Genomic DNA, 21,579 nt, shown 5'->3' with positions numbered 1-21,579 from the left:
TGGTGGGAGGAGAGCTGCTCCCATCCAGCCTTTTTATAGCACAGCGAGTGATTAGTGGGCGGTCAGAGAGCCTGTGCCTGCAGTTTGGCTCTGGCCCCTCTCGGCGCTCACTAGAGCTCTTGATTGGTACACAAGGTCACCAAGAGGCTTCCCTGGAGAAACAGGGAGGAATGGGCTGCACTGACAGGAGGGGAGCCTCAGTGGCAGGAGGAGTCATCTCTCAAATGCACCAAGCTGGTGGACTTACAAGTCTCTGCTGTTTCACTGTTCATTTTGCAAAATACTTTAAAAAAATAGAGTTCATGTAAAAGCATTTCAGACATTTGGAAGAACGAAGGAAACACAGAGAAACAAAAACCACCCGCATTCCCATTGTATAACACTCGTGATCATGGTTTGAATATTTTCTTTAGGCTTTTTTCCTCGTTTGTTACATTTGGTCACTTTTTTCTTATATATATTAGGTGTACTATATATTTATTGTTGAAAATTAGAAATTTTAGGGCATAAATGATATTAAAATCACCTAATAGTCTCGGTGTCCTGATATAACCCCTTTAATGTGTTTAGGGCATAGTCTTCCAGAATATTATATATATATGTGTGTGTGTATATGTGCACATAAACTATAGAAGGATATACACACACACACACACACAGTGATACCTTGGCTGTCGAACTCAATTCATTCCAAATTCCTGTTAGAACACTGAAAAGTTAGAAAACTGTATGTATTTTTCCCATAAGAAATAATGGAAAATCAAATCATTGGTCCTCAGGCTCCAAAATTACACTTAAAATTCATTTTTCCAGGACTTTAGCACAAAGTTAACAGCCCTAGATTGTGGAAATACCCCAAAAACATTTAGACACAATAAATACAGTACATTAAATATTAAAACACAATGCAGTAAATAAAATGAACATAGTTTCCATTATGTCTTGTTGTTTAAAAGCCTGTGGGTTTTCAGAATGGTACACTCATATGGGCTTCACTTTGGAATCCCTGCTAGCGTTCCCACACAGTGGAGTGAGCCAAACTTTCAGGACCGGCGGCCTGGCAGTACAGTTTCTCGTCAGTAATGAGAGTCCTGTTGGACATTTTCCCCCAAGAAAGTCTGGTTTCCTTGCCGTTGAGCACTTGCTGGGCAACTAGACAATCAACCTCCACAAGTTCAGCAAATGCAGCCATGAATGTATTGGCTTCCTGTTTATTTGCGCTCGCCCCTTCTCGGTGCCTCATTGCACTGAGTTTGCCTGTTCTCTTTTTGAAGTTTTCAAACCAGCCGTGGCTTTGAATACCCGGGCTGCTCAGCACTCGCTCCCGCAACGTTTTTTATTAAATCACTGTGGAGACTTTTTTGCCTTTTTGCATATCGCCGTCTCGGATACGCTGTCACCACTGAGTTGTTTCTGATTGATCCAAATTAACAGTAACTTCTCAGTCTTTTCCACGGTCTGGGCTCCTTATTTGGTGGTCAACAATGACACACACATCCCCCCACACACCCAAACACTGATAATGTCTACTTAGCCATGTTGTATTCAGTCACCAAATCAGATAAGCGATGACCTGATTTAAATTTCACAGTGATTTCTTTCTTTAACACTATTGTGGTTCTCAGTTTTCCTCGTTGCTTTACTGCTGGTATCATATTTTGAATCCATTGTGATGATATTTTATGCAAATAAAGCGGGGAAAGTCACGGTGGTGAGTGTATTCAAACACAGTGCTGGGTGTTGTCTGAGTGACAGTGGGGCGCAGACTGAAGTGTCACCCCTCTGTGTTGGAGGTGAGGCACGACACCTGACTCTCTCTTGCCCAGACAGGTTTTTTCAAGTAAAATGTTTGGTTCTACTATTGAGCAAAGTCATGAACACTGAGCAGATTTTTTTTTTAACTCTGCTGTTCCAGTGCTGGAAAGTTTGATCTTAGAGCATTTCAACACCGAGGTCCCGCCATGTATGTGTGTGAATGAATAGTTTTCTATAGTATATATGCGTGTGTGTGCATTTACCCACTGTACTCATTCCAAAGAAAGGTGACCCAACAGGATACTCAGAATCATAGAACAATCTCATTACTATCACAGGCAAGTAACATTTTGCTGAAGATCCTCCAACAGCTGTGGCAGGAGTACATTGATGGGGAACTGCCCGAAGTTCAGACTGGATTCAGAAGAGGATGTGGAAAAAGAAACCATTGGTGACATCACATCGAAACTATGGATCACCTTCAGAAGAATGGGAATCCCAGAACACTACACTGCTCATGGGGAACCTATGCATGAATCAAGAGGTAGTTACATGGACAGAACATGGTCTAAAATCAGGAAGGATGTGTGTCAGGGTTATAGCACCTCACCATACTTATACTGACCCAGATAATCATAGAAGCTGGATTATATAAAGAAGGATGTGACATCGGGATTGTGAACAGGTTTATTAACAACCTTAGATATGCGGACGACTCAGCCTTGCTTGCTGTAAGTGAGGAGGACTTAAGCACTTGCCGGTGAAGCTCAAAGACTGTATCCTTCAGTGAGGATTACAACTCAACGTAAAGAAGACCAAAATCCTCACACTGGGCCAGTAGGCAACACCATGGTAAAGAGGGAAAAGATTGAAGTTGTCAAGGGTTTCGTCTTGCTTGGATCCACAAACTATGTTCATGGAAGCAGCAGTTCAGAGATTAAAGGAAGCAGTGCATTGGTTAAATCTGCTGCACACGACTTCTTTAAAGTGTTGAAAGCAAGGGTGCTACTGTGAGAACGAAGACACGCCTGACCCAAGCCATGGTATTTTCAATCGCCTCAGATACATGTGAGTGTTGGACATTGAATAAAGAAGACTGAGGACGACTCGATGCACTTGAATCATGGTGCTAGTGAAGAATGTTGAAAGTATCATGGACTGCCCAAAAAACCCAACAAATGTGTCTTGGAAGAACTATCAGCCAGAATGCTCCTTAGATGCAAAGATAGCAAGACTTAGTCCCACACACTTTGGACATGTCAAGGAGAGACCAGTCCCAGGAGGGAGACTTCATGCTTGGTAAAGTAGCCGGCCAGTAAAAGAGAGGAAGACCTTCTACATCTACAAGATGATTGAAACGGCGACTGTATCAGTGGGCTCACACCATAAGAACAATTGTGAAGATGGCATAGGACCAGACAGTGTTTCATTCCGTTGTACATATGGTTTCTATGAGCTGGGACCGACTCAATTGTCCCTAACATGATGTAATCCATATATGTGTATATACACATATGTGTTATGGAAAACTAGAAGTCCTTATACCAACTAATCACCAGCGGTTGTTCTACAGTAGTTGAAGATATCATATGTATGTTTCTGAGTCTGGTCTAGTTCTGAGCTTTCTGTTATTTGTTTTAAAACTTTATAGTTTTCATAGTAACATGTTTAATAATATTACCCTTAGAACTTTTTGTTAAAACCTCAATATCCTACAGGCCAAGACCTGCCCTGTCAGTTTTCAGGAATATCTCTTCCATGTGCATCAGCATTGATGAAAAATTGGCATTTTTATGGGGATTGCATCAAATTTAGTGATTATTTTGAATAGAATGGACACTTTCATGAAGGAGCCCTGATGGACTTGTCTCAGTAAGACCAGCAGTTCAAACCGTATGGCCAGTGACCATAAGGCCAGCAGTTCAAACCCATCCGCTGCTCTGCAGGAGAAAGAGGAGGCTGTCTGGCTCCATACATGTTTACGCCCTTGGAGACTTCATATAGGGTGGCGGTGAGTCAGAATCGGCTCGATGGCAGTAGGTTTTTTGACTCATGGATGAAACTTAATTTTCTTTGCTATTACACTTGAATTTTATAAAAACCACTACCCTGCACTGTAAGTGGACTTTTGGGATCTCTTTGGCTCAATGAAGAAAGTATCTCATTAATGTAGTCAGAGTGCTTTGTTCTCATGGGAAAGCCAGCCTTGGAGATGGAGTTTTTAGCCTGCAGATGGAAAGAAAGAAGATCCAAGTTTAGTAAAGCAAAAGCAAACCCAAAACTGGATTTCTTTCTTCTTCAATATGACACATCCTTGAGTGACGAAGAAAATGCGACTGAGCAGCTACAGCTTGTGGGATAATATTTTTTTTGGAAACGTAGTTCTTCAAAGTTCTGACACGATTTCCTCCTAGCATTAGCAACACAAGCGTGATTCATGTCCAGTCACTTGCGCCTCCATCCCACAGACTGTAAAACATGGGTTACTTCACATTTCTTTTCAAAAGTAGCACACAGGAAAACAAAACTTACAATCAGCAAATTGTGTTGACGCTGAAACGGTAAAGTCCCAGGGAATTCTCTGATATAAATATTACTGGACTAGGAGGGAGGACAGCTTACCCCTATTTGTCACTGACTTAGAAATAGAATAAAATTTTTGTTCTTTTGGAAAAATTTTTACTTTTACTGCTCTGAGAAAGTTAGGACATCATTCATTTCTTCTGTTTTTAACCTCAGGTCAAAAAACTTTGATTTCCCCCCTTCTTTTCCTCCCCCAAGAGTTATTCTGTTTCTAAGTTCTGTGAGGGAAATGGGGCCAAGTGGCGTCCAGTGGAGAAGAAACTGTTTTTGTACATGGCAGAAAGGATGGCAAAGTACAAACTGAGATTCCAGGGTCAGCTCTCCCATCCCTCCTCACGAGGCCTCGCCTTGTCGCTGCTATCATTGTCCCTGTCACTGTTATTGTCGTTCCTTTTTATGCACTGCTTGCTAAAAGCCATCTGACTCTCCAAGCTAAGATTTCCCTTAGTACCTTGCCTTTGAACCTGTGCTTATTTAAATGAAATCATTGGCATGCTCTGTCATCTGAAGGTTTTATTAGCTTTTTTTCTTGGAATAAAGTTTTAAGTATATTCCCAACCAGTGATTCTTATTTGAAGGCTTCTTCATTTCAATCTTACGTATTCTGTGCATTCTTTTATTGATGTTATACTTCATCCTCTACTGCTGATACTGTATTTTTTGTTCCTATTCCATCATATATCTGTAGGCATATCTTAGGCCTCGACAACAAGCACCGAACATGCACAACTAAGTGATTAACCAAGGAGGAAGCAAAGTTGTCATGGAATCGGTTCCGACTCTTGACACAACTCTGGGTGTTTCTAGTAGAACCGTTCCATTTACTGGCTATCCTCTTACAGAAGTAAATGATCAGGCCTTTTCTCCACAGCATTTTGCTGGATGGATTTGAACTGTCTACTCTCCGGTTAGCCGAATACAAACCATTTGTCCCACCTGGAACCAATTGAGTGAGATGTCCGCCGTAATGCAGAGGCGTGATTAAGAGTGCTTGGGTTGCATCTCAGGCAGATACTGTCCTGCCATGGTAAACACTTTTAGGAGAGTATAACCAGTACAGAAAGACCAGTTTCCCTGAGAAGATGAAGTCACGAAAGCCAGTAGCTCTGTTATTAATTTCTGCTGTAGCGCTTACGCTCTACCTGGCACGCAGGGCGGTTCAGTAGAAGCTTGTTGAGTGACTGACTGGATTTTCAAAGTGCATGTCCCTTGCAGGGTCAAACCCAAGATATGACCGATTCAGACAGACAAATTCATTTGATGAAGGACAAAGGGAATCTGTGTTCTTCTAAGTTAACAATGATGCAGACACAATTAACTTATTAATCTACTTTTGTTGGCTCAGGCAGATTCAATGTAAAGGAAAATGAAAGGAAAAGCGGTCCCCAGTTTCCCGGAGTGCTGACATGCGCTCGGAATTTTCTTTTATAATTTTCTAAACCAGACTAAATTCGAAGAGGTTTATAGAGCAGTTGCACAATTAGGTGGCATAAATTGCACTACATTATTCATGGTCAGAATTGTGACGACAGCTGTCTGTACTTATTGCAAAAGGGACAGCGACTCATGCTGTGTGGGACCGTTAGCAGACTTTCCTCTCAAGGGTTCTGTCTACTATGAAGAAAGCAGGGTGCGTTTATGTTTTTTCAATTGTGGCTGGACACTGAGTGAACTGGCACCACGGGTCTCTCTCTCTCTCTCTCTCTCTCTCTCTCTCTCTCTCTCTCTCTCTCTCTCTCTCTCCAGGGATGCTTTTGCTTCTTTTTAAAACTCCCCGCATAAGTGCTTATCAGACTCCCCTATATGGGTTCTCTGACCCGCAAAGTCTCTTCTCCTAAGCCCAGCCCCCAGAGTGTTGTCGTTGCTGATGGGTTTCTAGGGGCGCCCTGGCAGGCTGTGGAAGCCAGGCCACTGCTGACTTGGCTCAGGTTGTTGAGCTCTTGTTCCTTGCTTTTGCCGAGCTATGAGCATTGGCCTTGTCCTTCCTCGTGGAGAGCAAGACCCTACCTTCCTGCTCGCCTTGTGAAGGAAGAGGTCCCTGCAGAGGGAGTAAGTAAGGCCCTTAAGAAGGATGAGGTCAGAGGGGAAGGGAGACAGCGGTCGGTGTGAGACTTGAAATATAATTAACAATCTGCAATCTATCAGGGGGCCACGAGGTTGAGGGGTAGGGTAAGGGAGGGAAAAAAAGAGGAGCCGATCCCAGGGGCTCAATGGGAAGTAAATGTCTAGAAAAAAACAATGGAATATATGTACAAATATGTCAGATACAATTGATATATAGACAAGAGTCGTAAGAGCCCCCAATAAAATGATTTTTTTTAAAGAAGGACCAAAGAAGGATGAGGTAACAAAGAATGCATAAAATGGGCTCTGGATGTGTATCTTCTCTCGCGGTCATGAAAGGGACATGAAGGGGTCAAGATGGCCACCCTTGGCCTTGAGAGGGGCTTAAAGGACCGCCAAGCCTCATAGCTCACTCCCTCACTAATTTAGGTGCTGGATGCAAGAAGCATGTTGAGAAATCTCAACCCTTATTTATTTGTACTTCACTTATTCATGAACAATTTTGCAATTCCTAAGTGGTCATTGTGTCAAGAAAGTAGGGGGTCCCCAATTTGGTGAAAGTCTACTCACCCCCCTTTAAAGATATGATTATAGGAAAATGGAGTAAGCTTGATGCAATGACTGTGTTGTCATGTCTCACAAATCTCTGACAAATAGGTGTGGTCTGTGCAGAAATGTCCCAGGTGTCTGACCTTAGGGAGTTTCGGACACCAAATGTGCATGGGGGAGGAAAGGCAGTGTCTTGTAGTGGTGATTTCAGTAAAATTCCAACTGTCTAGGTCCAGTTAAGTTGAGCCATCTGTTCGTGGTTTGGGAATTTCCTCCAGTTTTCAGTGCCCAGGGCCAGGAAATACTCACCAGTAAACTTTTATCCCAGGTGTCTGGAGAAATCCTAAAAGTACATGTTGGCTGTGTAAACATTACTTTGTGACCTTTGGATCCCCTACTTGATGTTCTTCACCAATCTTATAGCGAATTACAATGGATGTAGGCAATTGCAGAAAGATCTCTGTGAACTTCGGAGGCTTCGGTCTTTCTTGTGGTCATTTGTCATTGATTCCCTTCAGTCCCACCTTCCAGAGGGTAGGCTGGGGTGGACACAGGACATGCAGATACAGCACTTCCACGATTGCTGCAGGTACCTGAAGACTTTCTAGATATACTGAGGAAGATGCCTGACTTTGAGGAAATGGGCAGCTACTTGCCAAAACCAGTGACTAATCTCACACTGCAAAACATGCATTGGCTGATGTCCAGGCAAAATATGTGTTGAGCGCCAACAACATCATCTACTGCTGCTGCAGCCATATTTCTTTCAGACATCCAAGGTCGATGATGCTTTTTGTCTTGCGTGTTAACTGGCTTGATGCATTTGTCTGTGAGAGAGGCCTGCTGGAGGACCAGTTTATGTGGTGTCTGGAAAGCAGGGCACACCAGAATGATGTTTACCTGTGTTTTAATGATTATGCAAATGTGGTCAGCTGTGCAAATCATAAAAAGTTATGGGTAACATTTCAAAGAGCAGGAGTTCCAAAACATATCATTGTGCTCCTGCAGAAACTGGGCATAGACCAAGAGGCAGTTACTCAAACAGAAAAAGGGGATATTGCATGGTTTAAAATAGGAAAATGTGTGGGCCAACCATGTATACTTTCCCCATTATTTCTTCCATTTGTATTCTGAGTAACTACTGCGAGAGAGAAGTTAGAAGGATAATTGGCCAACAGGATTGGAGGAAAACTCATTAATAACTTGCAATGTGAATATTACATATAATTTTGTTTGCTGAAATAAAGAAAACTCGAAGCACTTACTAATGAAGATTTTTTTAAAAGAACTACAGCCATCAGTATGGACTACATCTCCACATAAAACAAAAATCCTCACAACTGGATCAACAAGTAATATCGCAATAGAAAGAATATTGAAATTGCCAAAGAATTGCCTTTACTTGGATGTCCATTCAACACCCATGGAAGAAGTCAGTAAGAAATCAAATGATGTATTGCATTTGGCAAATTTTCAGAAGACCTCTGAAATCTTAAAACGCAAAAATGTCACTTTGAGGACTAAGGTGGGCCTGGTCCAAGCCAGGGTCTTTTCAATCAGTTCATATGCATCTGAAAACTGGACAGTAACAAAGAAAGACCAAATGAGAATTTGAATGACAGTGTTGGAGAAGAATATTAAAGGTACTATGTACTTCCAGAAAAGTGAAACTTCAATGAAGTCGTTTCTGACTCATTTTGAACGTAGAGGACAAGGTAGAACTACCACTGGGGGTTTCATAAATCTATATGGGAATAGAAAGCCTCATGTTTTTCCCTCTGAGTGGTGGGTGGTCTTGAACTGCTGACCTTGTAGCCCAAGACATTGTGAAAAAATCTGTGTTGGAAGAAGTATAGACAGAATGCCTTGGAAGCAAGGATGATGAGAATTTGTCTCCCTTACTTGGGCCGTGTTATCAGAATGGATTAGTCCCTAGATAAGGACGTCATGCTTGGTAAAGCAGAGGGTCGCTGAAAAAGAGTAAGACTCAACGAGGTGGATTGATGCGGTGGTTACAACAATAGGCTCAAATCTACAGAGGATAGCAAGGAGCTGACTCAATCACATCCGGTAGCAACAACAGCATCAGTTGTAAAGATTCAGAAACCAAAACACTCAGTGTAGTTCAGGTACCTCCAGTCATACACTTGGCAACTTAGAACTGGGTTCCAAATCCCTGATTTCTCATTCTCTATCATAAGATCATGTTAGGGCACTCGCGTTTCCACTGTGGCAATCAAAGCAGAGTGGTTATGAAAGCACGGAGCCCTGGTTATGTGCCTGACTGTTAACTGAAAGGTTAGTGGTTAGACCCGACCAGCTGCTCAGCAGTCTGGTTTCATAAAGGTTTACAGTCCCAGAAACTGCCTGAGGTTACTTCTACTCTGTCTTATATCACTGTTACGAGTCAGAATCAGCTCGATGACAGTGTTTTTTTCGGTTTTAGTAAACCAGATCTAGAAAACTGCTTGAGCTTAAAGATCAGAGGAGGCTTCCTGAAGGAGAAAGAACTTGGATGGGGCCTTGACCAATGGATCATATGTGGAAGACAGAGGGCAATTATTAGATTGAATTGTCCCTTCCAAAACATGCCCATGGTTAAGGAGCCCTGGTAGCACAGTGGGCTACAGTTGGGCTGCTGACAGCAAGGTCGCCAGTCCAAATCCACCAGCTGCTCCTCGGGGCAAAGGTGAGGCTGTCTACTCTTATTAAGATTGAAAGCCCCAGAAACTCTGAAGTGGTTCTCCTGTGTCCTTTATAGTCAATGTCAGTGGAGTTTGGTTGAGGTTTATTCTGTGTGGATCTAATCCCATTTGGGAATGTGTTTTCTGCTCCAGTAGTGAGGCAGGATTTCTGTGGGGTGTGTTTAGGGATGGTCTCTTATTAGGGAACAAAGGAGCTAATTAGATAAGCAGATGGGGGGATGAGATATGGTCAGACATTATGAGGATTGTCCAGCATCAGACACTCAGAAAAGACAAGGAACTTTCTCCAGAGTGAAGAAAGAGGAAAGTTTCCCCTCTAGCGCTTGCACTCAGTGATGATGCACTTCGGGCCTCCTACGCTGTGAGAGAATCCGTTTCTGTTGGGTAAGCCGTCTCCTTGGGTGTTTCAGTCGCAGCAGCCCTGGATAACTAGGACAGGGCGTGCGTCTAGCGAGGGCACGGGCTCGATGGAGGCTCGGGGCTCGAATGCACTCCATCTGTAGGCAACTCGAAGGTTTCTCAGCTGACGCACTACAAAGTGCCGTTGCCCCACTTTGATGAAACCAATGCACAATTGCCATTGTCTCTACCTTGGCAAGAATGGCTAGTGAAGCAGACGAAAGGTATTTCCTTCGGAGGGGTTTCATAGAATCAGCTAGCATGCCATTCCTCTGGTTTCAGGAAATAGCCTGCTTTGTGACGAGGTTAAGAAAACGCCAGTAGGCCATCGCTAGATACAGTCCATGGCGTTTCTGCTGGCGGTCCTTGATCTCACATCACGAGGTCACCTTAAAACGCTCCTGTGTTTCTGTGACAGGTTTGTGACTCATACCCTACTGAACTGTATGTTCCCAAGGCGGCCACGGCACACATCATCGTGGGGAGTTCCAAATTCCGGAGTAGACGGCGATTTCCTGCCCTTTCTTACTATTACAAAGATAACCACGTAAGTCTCAAAGCATGCTTTTGTTTCGGGCGATGCTTTGCTTGTTTTATCATAAGCAGGCATTTTTCAGCCGCCTTCTGGTGTGTGTGCAAACACGTTCCGTTGACTTCTTTTTAAAGGCATGTGGACATTGTGGGTATGGCATGACAGAGCACCTCAGGGCTACAATCCTTTTCCCATGTAGAAGTTGACTTACCACGCTCAACAATGCAGTCATGGGTTAGTTTTTTTTTAATACCTAAATTTTATCATCCAAGTGATCCCATCCTCTTCTCAGAGGTCACCTGGGAGGCAGTGCCCGGAGGTCTTTTAAATTGTCTGTTTGAAAGCCGCAGCCAGAGTCCAAGATCAGTCTTTTCTTTTTTAAATGACACATTCTTCTGAGTCGTCTCAGGATAAGAAATCTTTGTTTATGGAGAATAGCTTTCCCTTTGAAATGGTATTTGTAAAAGTTAGACTTAAGTTTGTCAGTAACTACTAGAGCACTTAGCAGACTGTGGCTTAACCCACATCGAACTTTGATTTCTCTCACGCAAAAGACCAAGTAAAGGTGAGCCATCCACGCCTGGTACCTTGGCTGGGCTTCATTCAGCCTGTAGGCGTCCAAGCTCATGCTCCCTCTCTGCCCGATTATTGCTAGAGTTTGTCATCATTTGTGTGGTGCCAGACTTAAGCACAGTATTGTCTCTATACTCCTAGCAGATGAAAACCAACCGACCAGTCCAAAACCTACTGCCATCAAGTGGATTTGAACTCACAGTGACCCTAGAGAACAGGGTGGAAATGTGCTTCCTAGAGATTCCCTGGAAAAGAAAATGATGTTTGGTAAAGTAGAGGGTCATCATAAGTAGAAGACTCTCAACAAGATGGATTGACGTAGTGGCCACAACAATGGGGCTCAAACATAATCATAAACACGATGGTTTATGATTATAGTTAGCCATGTAAACAAGGTCCCATTTCTGTGGAAGAAAAGAAAACAAATTTTGGAAGCCAAAGGATGGCCTTTGGCACCTGCTTTAGAAGTTGTGTGGTTCTAGGCAGAGGAGGACTTTGGTTTTCAAAGCAGACAATACAGTTTTGAATTCCAAGTATAACGAGGCTATGGACAATTCAGACAGTGTGTGTGTGTGTGTGTGTGTGTGTGTGTGTGTGTGTGTGTGTGTGTACATTGACGTCCCTACAGGAAGCAGGTAGAGCACTGTCTGAATCCAATTCTAGGAGAAGGCCAATTTCACCTGAGTCAGTGCATGGCCCTCAGTTTTGCCCACCTTGAAGGAGAATATTCACTTAGCGATGTAAGTTCTTTAATTGAAAGGATATGTTGTCTTTAATTATACTCACTGATCTGAGTCTCTTCTTTAAATGAGGTCTAAAGAAGATCGGTAATTTAGTGATGTCTTATATTATTGAACTTAGAATATATTTCAAGCTGCACAGAATTGGAGTAAGGCTACAGAGAGAGCAAGATGTGAATTATCTTTCTTTCTTTCTTTTCTTTTTTACAATGAAAGGAGTAAACCAGTAAACCCACTGTCAGCAATTGATTCTAATAACTCTAAATATAGGGTTTCTGAGACTGTATGTCTTTAGGGAAAAGATAGCCTCATCTTTCTCCTGAAGAATGGCTGGTAAGTTTGAACCAGTGACCTTCCTATCAGCCCAGTGCCTAGTTCACAGTTCTAGGGTCGCTATGTGTTAGAGTCGGTTCAACAGGGGGATGAATGGAATAGAGATCCATAATTTCACAATATGTGCATGAAATTGAGAATGTCAGTGAACCTCTGCTCTTTGCAGCATCAGTTGATAGAGACATGTGATAGTTATGTTTATTGTGCCAACCTGGTCAATAGGAACATGTAGGATTAATCAGGTCACAGTTTGAGTGGAGGGCAAAGAGTTAAATGGCTCTGCAAGGCCTGTCCCCCTCCCTCTTGCTCTCTGGTGACTGAAGTGTGCTGGAGTATGCTGCTGCTTTAGCTAGTTCTCTGTCTCAACCTGGGAGCTATACTACCTGTGGGCCAAGCCAGTTTATAGAATACATACATGAACTGTTCTTGGATCGGGGCTAGAATTCAGTGGGAGCCCAGAATGGGTCTGCTTGTCCATGGGATATGAAATTCTAGAGTTTAACTTAAGTGGTCTTATTATGACAAATAAAAAAGAAATTAAAAGCAAAAACAAAAACCACTCTAAAACCAACCAAACAATGACAACAAAACACCAAAGAACAAAAGAGAAGAACACTGTCGATCATCCCCCTGGGGTCCTGGGCAATTGCCATGTTAGCATTGGTCGTCCAAACCCACCCGCTAGCCAAGAGCCCCTTGATAAACAGGAAACTTAGACATTTCAGACCTTTCCTGGTCCGCCTTTCGTCCCTTTTGTGACTTTAGGCACTTTAGAATCAGCATTCCTATCCCCGGAGAAATGCCGCTTCTAAGTAAGAATACCACATTTCAGGGTGAAAATACCACACCCCACTGGAAGAGACACTCAGCCTCCCATGCTGAGATGACATGATTAATGTTGTGGGCGGAGCTTGAGACATTTCCATCAAGAGGATTGTGACTCACAGTGATCCGATGGGTTTCTGAGTCTGTTAAATCTTTATGGGAGCAGAATGCCTCATCCTTCTCTCTTGGAGGAGTTGCTGGGTTTGTACCACCAACCTTGTGGTTGGCAGCCCAATGTGTAATCCATGGTGCCCCCACAGTTACTTTGGTTAACGTTACAAGCTCCAAACAGACTGCCATCGAGTCCATGCCAACTCAAAGCCACCCTGTAGGACAGGGTAGAACTGCCCCTGTGGGTCCCCGAGACAGCTAACTCGTTACAGGAGTAGCGAGCCCTGTGTGGGTGACGGGCTCGTGTGAGGCAGTGGGAACTGGGAGCGAAGCTTGAAGCATGCATCAGTTCAGATTATACGATACAGATGGCCTTGTTGTTGTTGTTGTTGTTGGGTGTCATCGAGCCGGTTCTGACCCACGGCGACCTTATGCACACCAGAATGAAGAGCCAGTCCTGCCTTCCCCATCTTTTATTTATCAACTTATTTTATTTTCCCCCTTTTGATCAAGATTGTTCTCTAGAATCTTTGCTCAAAACGTTCAGTCGGGGTAGTTGTGTACCGTCCAGCGCTTTTGTTCTCGTGGAAGAGAAGGCAACAGTTGTCCGAAGAGGCAATTCGCGTCCACCTTCCATCTCCTATTCCGACTGCTCTTCCCGCTTCCGGGGGAAGCTCCACTGACACGCATGTAATGTCATAGCAGCACGTAAGCCTGTCATGCCAGACGCTGTGGCTGTCCAAAATACTGAGTCAAACCTGCAGGAGAGTGAGGCCGGAGAATAGAATGCAGCCGATTCCAGAAATCTGATGCACACGCAAAAACGTGACGACTGGTTTGGAAGCATGACCTCGCCTAGCCTCTTGATTGCGTGAAAGTGAATGTTGTCGGTGTAGAACTGAAATGTTTTCAGAGTATTCTCGATCATCTTTAATGTACTAGTAAAAATAATAGAAAAGCATTCAGTAGTGTGTGTGTGTGTGTGTGTGTGTGTGTGTGTTTCCTAAACTCTGGATTTGATAGTATCAAAAAGTTTTAGAAGAGTAGTGTAGTTTATATTTCTATCTTCAACAGGAAAATGAAATAAAATCAGTGCAAAAGTAGGAAAAGTCATTTCTAATTTGGATCCTGTGTAAATCCCCTCACATTTCCTAATTCCTCACACAGCGAGGCTTTGCACTGCTTGCCATGCCGCGGTGTCTTTGGTCTGCACTAACAATAAGCAAACTTTTCGTTCCAGAAGGCGGAATCATGGAATATTCATAAAGGGGTGGGAGGTGTAAGTTAGCTGAGGGGCGCTCTATGCCTAGACAGTCTCTAGTCAAATGGCCCTGCTGCCCGACTGTGCTATCACTGTGTCTCTCTGCCAGGCCTCCATCTGCAGGAGCAGCCAGCCGCTGTCCGGCTTCAGTGCCCGATGCCTGGAGGATGAGCAGATGCTTCAGGCCATCAGGAAGGCCAATCCGGGAAGCAACTTCATATATGTGGTGGACACTCGCCCTAAGGTAAGTTACCATTTTGTCATGTGCCTTTGGAGCTCCCAGTCCTGAAGCTGGAGTCATGATAGTGCTTAAGGGACCACACCCTGGGCGCAGGTGGCTAAACCTGCCCAGGGTTTGTTCCTTTCTGCAGAGTTAATATGGGTGGTTAAAAAGGTTAAATGAACATGTTGTTGTTAGGTGTTGTGGAGTCCCTTGTGACCCATAGCAACCTTCTGTACAATGGATCAAAATACTACTCGGCCCCGCACCGTCTCACAGTTGTCATGCTTGAACGCACTGCTGCAGCCATGGTGTCGGTCGTTTTATTCTCTGTGCTGCCTCTCTTAACCCAGCGCGCTGCCCATTGCCATTGATCGGTCTCTCCTGATAACACGTCCAAAGTATGTGAGACAAAGTGTTCTTTGCTCCACTCTTGCTCCTAAGGAACATTATGGCTGAACGTCTTTCAAGAAAGATTTGTGAGTTCTTTTGGCAGCCTTTGGCCCTTTCAATATTCTTTGACAGAAACACAATTCAAATGTATTGATTGTTCTTCAGTTTTCAAATGGAATGTCCTTATTCAACATCAACTTTTTTCATGCATATAAGGCAATTGAAACTACCCTGGCTTGGGGCAAGCACACCTTAGTCCTCAGAGGAACATTCTCACTTTTCAACATTTTAAAGAGGTCTTGAGCAGCAGATTTACCCAATGCAGTGCATCCTTTGATCTCCTGCCTGCTGTTTCCATGAGCCCTGATTGCAGGTCCAAGCAAGATGAACTCCTAGCCCACTTCAGACTTTTCTCTGTTTAATATGATGTGACCTGTTGGTTCAGTTGTGCAGATTTGGGTTTTCTTTTACACTGAGTTGTAATCCATATTGAAGGCTATACTGCTTGATCTTCATCAGCAAGTGCTTCGTCTTCCTCACTTTTATCAAGCTTGGTTGTGTCATCTGCATATTGAAGGTTGTTAATGACCTTCTTCCGATCCTGTTAAACACGTCCTTCTTCCCATCATACAGCTTCTCTGATTAACTGCTACGAATGCAGATTGAGAGGATGCACATCTAATGCAGATGTTTCCTGATTTTAAGCCATTCAGTATTCCCTTGTCTGTTCTCATAATTGTCTCTTGATTTGTGTATAGATTCCACACGAGCACAAGTAAGTATTCTGGAATTCCCATTTTTCTCAATGCTCATGAAAGCAACAGTCACGAGATCAAATGATGCATTGTTTTGGATAAATCTGCTGCACAAGACTTCTTTAACGTGTTGAAAGCAAGTATGTTACTTTGAGGACTAAGGTCACTTTTTAGGACATAGTTTATTATAATCAATAATATAGGTCATCTATAGATCATATACTATAGATTCTACATAGTCCAATGTCTTGGCATAGTCATAAAAAACAGGTAAATGTCTTTCTGGTATTCTCTGCTTTCAGCTAAAATTCATTTGATGTTAGCAATGATATCCGTTGGTCCATATCCTTTTCTGAATCTTGCCTGAATTTCTGTCAGCCACCTGTTAGTGTACTGCTGCAAACATGGTTGAATGATCTTCAGCATAATTTTACTTGCATATGCTATCAATGACATTGCTCTGCATTTCACTCATTCTGTTAGGTTGTCTTTCTTTGGAATGGACACACAGAAGGGTCTTGTCCAGTCAGTTGACCAGGTAGCTGTTTTCCAAATTTCTTGGCGTAGGCCAATGAGTGTGTCCAGTGCTTCATCAGCTTGTTGAAACATTGCAATAGGTGTTCGTTCTATCAAGTCAGTCAATTCCTGGAGCCTTGTTTGTGACTGATGTCTTCAGTGCAGCTTGGACTTTTTCCTTCAGTACCATTGGTGGTGTTGCTCAGACACTACCTCTTGAAGTGGTGGAATGTCAGCCACCTCTTTTGGTGCAGTGACTGTGCCGTCTTTCCATCTCCTTGTGATGTTTCCTACAGCAGTCGATGTTTTGCTCATGCAATCTTTCAATACTAAAGATCGAGTTTTGAATTTTTTCTTGAATTCTTACGGTTTAAAAGAAGCCAAGCATGCTCTTCCTTTTTGATTTTCTAACTATAGGTTTTTGTACATTTCATTACAATATTTTACTTTGTCTTCTTGAGCTGCCCTTTGAAATTTTTTGTTTAGCTTTTTGACATCATTGTTCCTTCCATTTTTCTTAGCTACCCCTGACATCCACTTTGATCGTTCTTATCTTTTTAATGACCCTTTTGCTTTCTTCATGTATGATGCTCTTGTTGTCCTCCCGCCGCTCATCAGGTCTTCTGTCATTAATGTTCCATGTGTCACATCAGCTTCTGAGATGTTCTTGAAACTCATGTGGAAGATATTCAAGGTCATCATATTTTGGCTCTTGTGGACTTGTCTTAATTTTCTTCAGCTTCAATCTGAACTTACATATGAGTAATTATGGTCTCTTCCACAGTCTGCCCCTGGCCTGATTTTAGCTACTGCTGTTGAGCATCTCCGTGGTCTCTTCCCACAGGCGCAGTTTGGTTTCTTTGTATTCCATCTGGAGAAGGCGACATGTGTAATCACCTTTGAGGTTGTTGAGAAAAGGTATCTGCGATGAAGAAGTGGTCAGTCTTGCCAGACTGTGTCGTGTGATCTCCACCATTGTTTCTGTCACCCACACCACCTTTTCCAGTGAACTGTCCCTTCCTCTTTGGTTCCAGCTTTTAAATTCTAATTCGCAACAATCATCAGTGCATCTGGATTGCATGTTCGATCGATTCCAGATGGAAGAATTGGGAGCATCCTCCCGTTTCTGCATCACCACCTTGCTGCCTCGTTCCTTAAGGAGCTAGAGGTGCAGACACTCACAAGGTGGTTCTACCCTGCCCTATCGGGTTACTGCGAGTTGACATTGACTTAAGGGCAGTGAGTTTGTATTTTTGTTTTTGTAGCTTTAACAGTTGGTGCATAGATTTGAATAATAGTTGTATTGAGAGGATTTCCTGGTATGCAGGAAGTTATTATCCTATCACAGACAGCATCGTACTTTAAGATACATCTTGAAATGTCCTTTTTTGAAAATGACTGGAATGCCACTCCTTGAAATTCCTTGAATTTATCATTCCAGCACAGTAAAACCATGAGACTGTTTGCTTCAAAATGACCAATATCAGTTCATTTTAGCTCACTAATGCCTAGGATATTGATTTTTATGTTTTTATTTCATTTTTGAGGACTTCCAATTTTCCTAGATCCATACTTTATACAATCCAAGTTGCAATTTCAAGTTCCAGTTGTAAACTGGTGTGTGCAGCTGTTTGTTTATTTGTTGTGTTGCTCATTTCTCATTTGGAGCCCTGCCCCTCAGCATATGCAGGAGCTAAAGGCTTTACTCTACCCGGTCATTGGTGGCAGCTGGACTCTGAGAAGGCAGCACGGCATGTCTCCGGCACTGGCCTCACCCGGGACTCATCTTCTGGCACTGTATCTGACAATCCCTGCTGCCATTCGTGAGCACCTCAGTATCTGATCATGGTCAGTGTTTTCCTGATGTTTTCGGTGACTCAACCCTCAGAAGTGGACAGCCTGTTCCTTCTTCACAGTCTGTTCTGATCTGTTCTGAGTCTGGAAGCTCTGCGAAACCCGTTCACTTGGGTGACCCTGCAGGTGTTTCACATACCAGTGATATCCCTTCCAGCATCGCAGCAATGCGTAAGCCGCCACGCTAGGAAAAACCGAGAGACAAATGGTGGCAAAAGAACATAAGGACCTTGAAATATTAAACAGACAGGTACCGTGTAACCTTGCAATTACACTCCCAGTATATACCCATGATAAACAAAAGCATCCGTACAAAAACCTTGTGCAAAAATGTTCAAAGCCACATTATTTTGAATAGCCGAACATGTTGATAACCGAATGCCTGTCAACTAAGAGTTGATGAGCAAAATTCACTGAATGAATATGTGTTCAGTGGAATATTCCGCCATTACAGGAAAGTAGTAATGGTACGTGTGACAGCCCGGAAGAACCTTGAAAGGTTTTGCTTAGGGAAAGAATCCAGTCACTAAGAACCAAGTGTTATATGATCCCCTTTACATGGAATGTTTAGGAGAGGTCCATAAATCTGTAGAGACAGAACACAAGTCAGCAGTTAACAGGAGAGCGGGGGAGGAAATGGAAGTGACTGCTAATGTATGGGGGGGGGGCTCTCTTTGTAGGGAGATTAAAAAGTGCTAAAACTCGATGGCAGTAATGGCTACACACTTTGTGCATTATGCTAAACATGACTTGGTTGTTTGTTTTAAAATGGGCGAATTGTAGCACGTGTGATTTCTATGTGAATGAAGCTATTAAGCAACAGAGCACAAAAGGAAATCTTAAAGATTAAAATAGGAAGGAAGAAGTAGACCCACAGCTGAAGTCACTTAAAAGTATGCATTGGTTTTAAGAACAGGCGATTAAAGACAGGCACACTCACCAGTGATAGGAGGTGTAATGAGAACTGGATTCTATCCTCTGTGTAGGAATGCACCCGGGGGCTTTTCACTCCTCTCTAAGCCTCATTTTCTCAAATTGTGTGATTCATGTCCAAGATCAGTTCATTTGTTGTCATACTCCTGACCCGAAAACAAGCTCATCTCCTTCAGTGGGATAAGTACATGCGTGGGGCGAGAACAGTCTCCCTTGTTAACCCAAATCAAAGGAGTCGGTCATTGTGATCTGCCATGACAGATATGGTTCAGGTAGATCACATTCACATGGTAGTAAATTATAAGTCAAACATTTTCTCCTTTGATTTAACGTATGAAAGCATAACGCACAAGATAAGAGCTTCGAAGAAGAGAGGGAGTTTAACATTCTCCACTGAAGATGTCTCCTGAAAGATGCCAGAGCTTTGGCTGTCTGTCTGATGTGTACTTTTCTCCCCGGTGCAACAGATTTTGACCTCTTTTTCCAAACATTGACTTCCTTCCCTACTCTTCCCCATGCCTTTTATGTGTTAGGAAATTGGAGCTGCTTGAATTTCCCAATAGTTATAGGTAACTTAATGCTTGCTTCTTAGACAAATATATTGAAGACAAGATAAAAAAACAAACAATCAAAAAAATCCATTGCACTGGGTCGATTCTGACTCATAGTAACCCTATAGAGAAGATAGAGCTGCTCCCAAGTCTATAAACTGTAATGCGTGTAGAAGATCACATTTTCCTCCTGCAAAGTGGCTACGGGAGTTGAATCTCAACTTTGTGGTTAGCAACCCAAAGCTGAATTCACTTTAATCCTGGGCTCCTTAAAAACAAGCTAAGAAACATGTTTGTTTTAAAAAGAAGAGAGAATTAAATAGGTTTACTGAATAGAGATTTAGGAAGCTTTATCCTATCTTATTTTGCTAGGTTAAAATTAAGGCAAATGGATTAATCTATTATAGAATACCTTATTTTCCTGCAAATAGTTTGTACTTTCTATGTTTGTCGAGCTGTCCCCCGAGTCCCACCTCATGAGGTATTTTGGTTATGGTATGCTATGTCTCTATTTTACAATTCACTGGCCCCACTCACTGCCAGTGAGTGAATTCTGACACTGTCCCCAGCAACCCTATGGCTCCTGGGAGTTTCTGAGGCTACAAATCTTTACAGGAACAGACAGCTTCATCTTTCTCCCCTGGAGTGTGGCTGGTGAATTCAAACTGCTGACCTTGAGCTTAGCTGCCCAGCACATAGCTCACTACGCCAGTGGTTCTCAACCTTCTTCAGGTCGCAACCCTCTTATACCGCTCCTCATGTGGTGGTGACCCCCCAACCACAACATTATTTTTGTTGCTGCTTCATCACTGTCATTTTGCTACTGTGATGAATCGGGCGACCCCTGTGAAAGGGTCGTTTGACCCCCGGAGGGGTCGCAACCTGCAGGTTGAGAACCGCTGTACTACACCATTAGCGCCGCACCCTTCACAAAAATGCCGTTCAGATGGAGGAGGGTATGGTTGGCGAACGCCGAACCGACATGTTATTAACATACAAAGCCACTGATGATTATATTGCTCTTATGTGATGAATAGTCAAAGTCACCTTCTCATAAAAGATGAATAATGTGTTTTTTATTATTCGTCCATCCTTGAACAATGATTGAAAAGCACACTCTATTATGCAAACCTTCTAAAAAATGAGGCAGCCATGGAGCCAAGCATATGCAAGATTAAAATGAATTAATCCAAGGACTCGATTGGAAGTATATTTAGCACTGCGTTTACTCTCAGTGATACGAAGTTGGATGTGGATCCATTAAAGAAAATTAGTGTCTAATTAAAAAAGGTGGGGGCAGCGGCAGTGGAAATAAAAAAAAACGAAAATTAGTGTCTCATACAAATCGGGCCCTCTTCGCTATTGATCCATGAACACACACTGAACACATACTTGGCAAGGCTTTAGACTGCATGCTTAGAACTCTTGTTCTTATAGAGAGCATGTCTGTTTAATTTTGTCCCCCCATGTGCTAGGCTTTCTCTGTAGCTAGGAGACTGAGCCCCTGTTTTCCACGGAAAGTAGTATTCAACCCAATGCCATAGAGTCATGGTGATTCATGGTCACCTATAGGACAGAGGAGAACTGCCCATGTGAGTTTCTGATACTGTAACTCTTCATGGGAGTAGAAAGCCCTATCTTTCTCCCTTGGAGCTGCTAGTGGCTTCGAACCACTAACCTTGAAGTTAGCAGGCCAACACTATACCACCAGGGGTCCTTACAGAAAGTAGTAGACAGTGGCACATGTGGCGTGGTCCAGGTTTGCTCACAGCCTGAGTTAAAAAGAGAAGGGTTTCACAGGCAACTCACAGCATTCTTGACCCTTGAGCAAGGCTCTCCCCAGAGAGTTTCCAGATCTGTCATTGAGATGAAAGCCATCTGGATTGCATGTTGATATTAAAGTATTGGGAAATAAAGACATTGAGGT

At 43.0% G+C, this 21,579-nt stretch overlaps 1 protein-coding gene across 1 annotated transcript in view; it reads left to right on the top strand.

The window, feature by feature from the left end:
* MTMR7 (myotubularin related protein 7) overlaps positions 1-21,579 on the top strand; it is a 150,572-nt gene that overhangs the window by 79,930 nt on the left and 49,063 nt on the right. Inside the window, exons 5-6 of the mRNA XM_075556769.1 lie at positions 10,474-10,602; positions 14,540-14,674. Of these exons, the coding sequence (XP_075412884.1) occupies positions 10,474-10,602; positions 14,540-14,674 (264 nt within the window). The remainder of the gene's footprint in view (positions 1-10,473; positions 10,603-14,539; positions 14,675-21,579) is intronic.

The sequence above is a fragment of the Tenrec ecaudatus genome, chromosome 8 (genome assembly GCF_050624435.1).
Source record: "Tenrec ecaudatus isolate mTenEca1 chromosome 8, mTenEca1.hap1, whole genome shotgun sequence".
Taxonomy (NCBI): Eukaryota; Metazoa; Chordata; class Mammalia; order Afrosoricida; family Tenrecidae; genus Tenrec; species Tenrec ecaudatus.
This window is presented reverse-complemented; position numbering and strand designations above follow the sequence as displayed.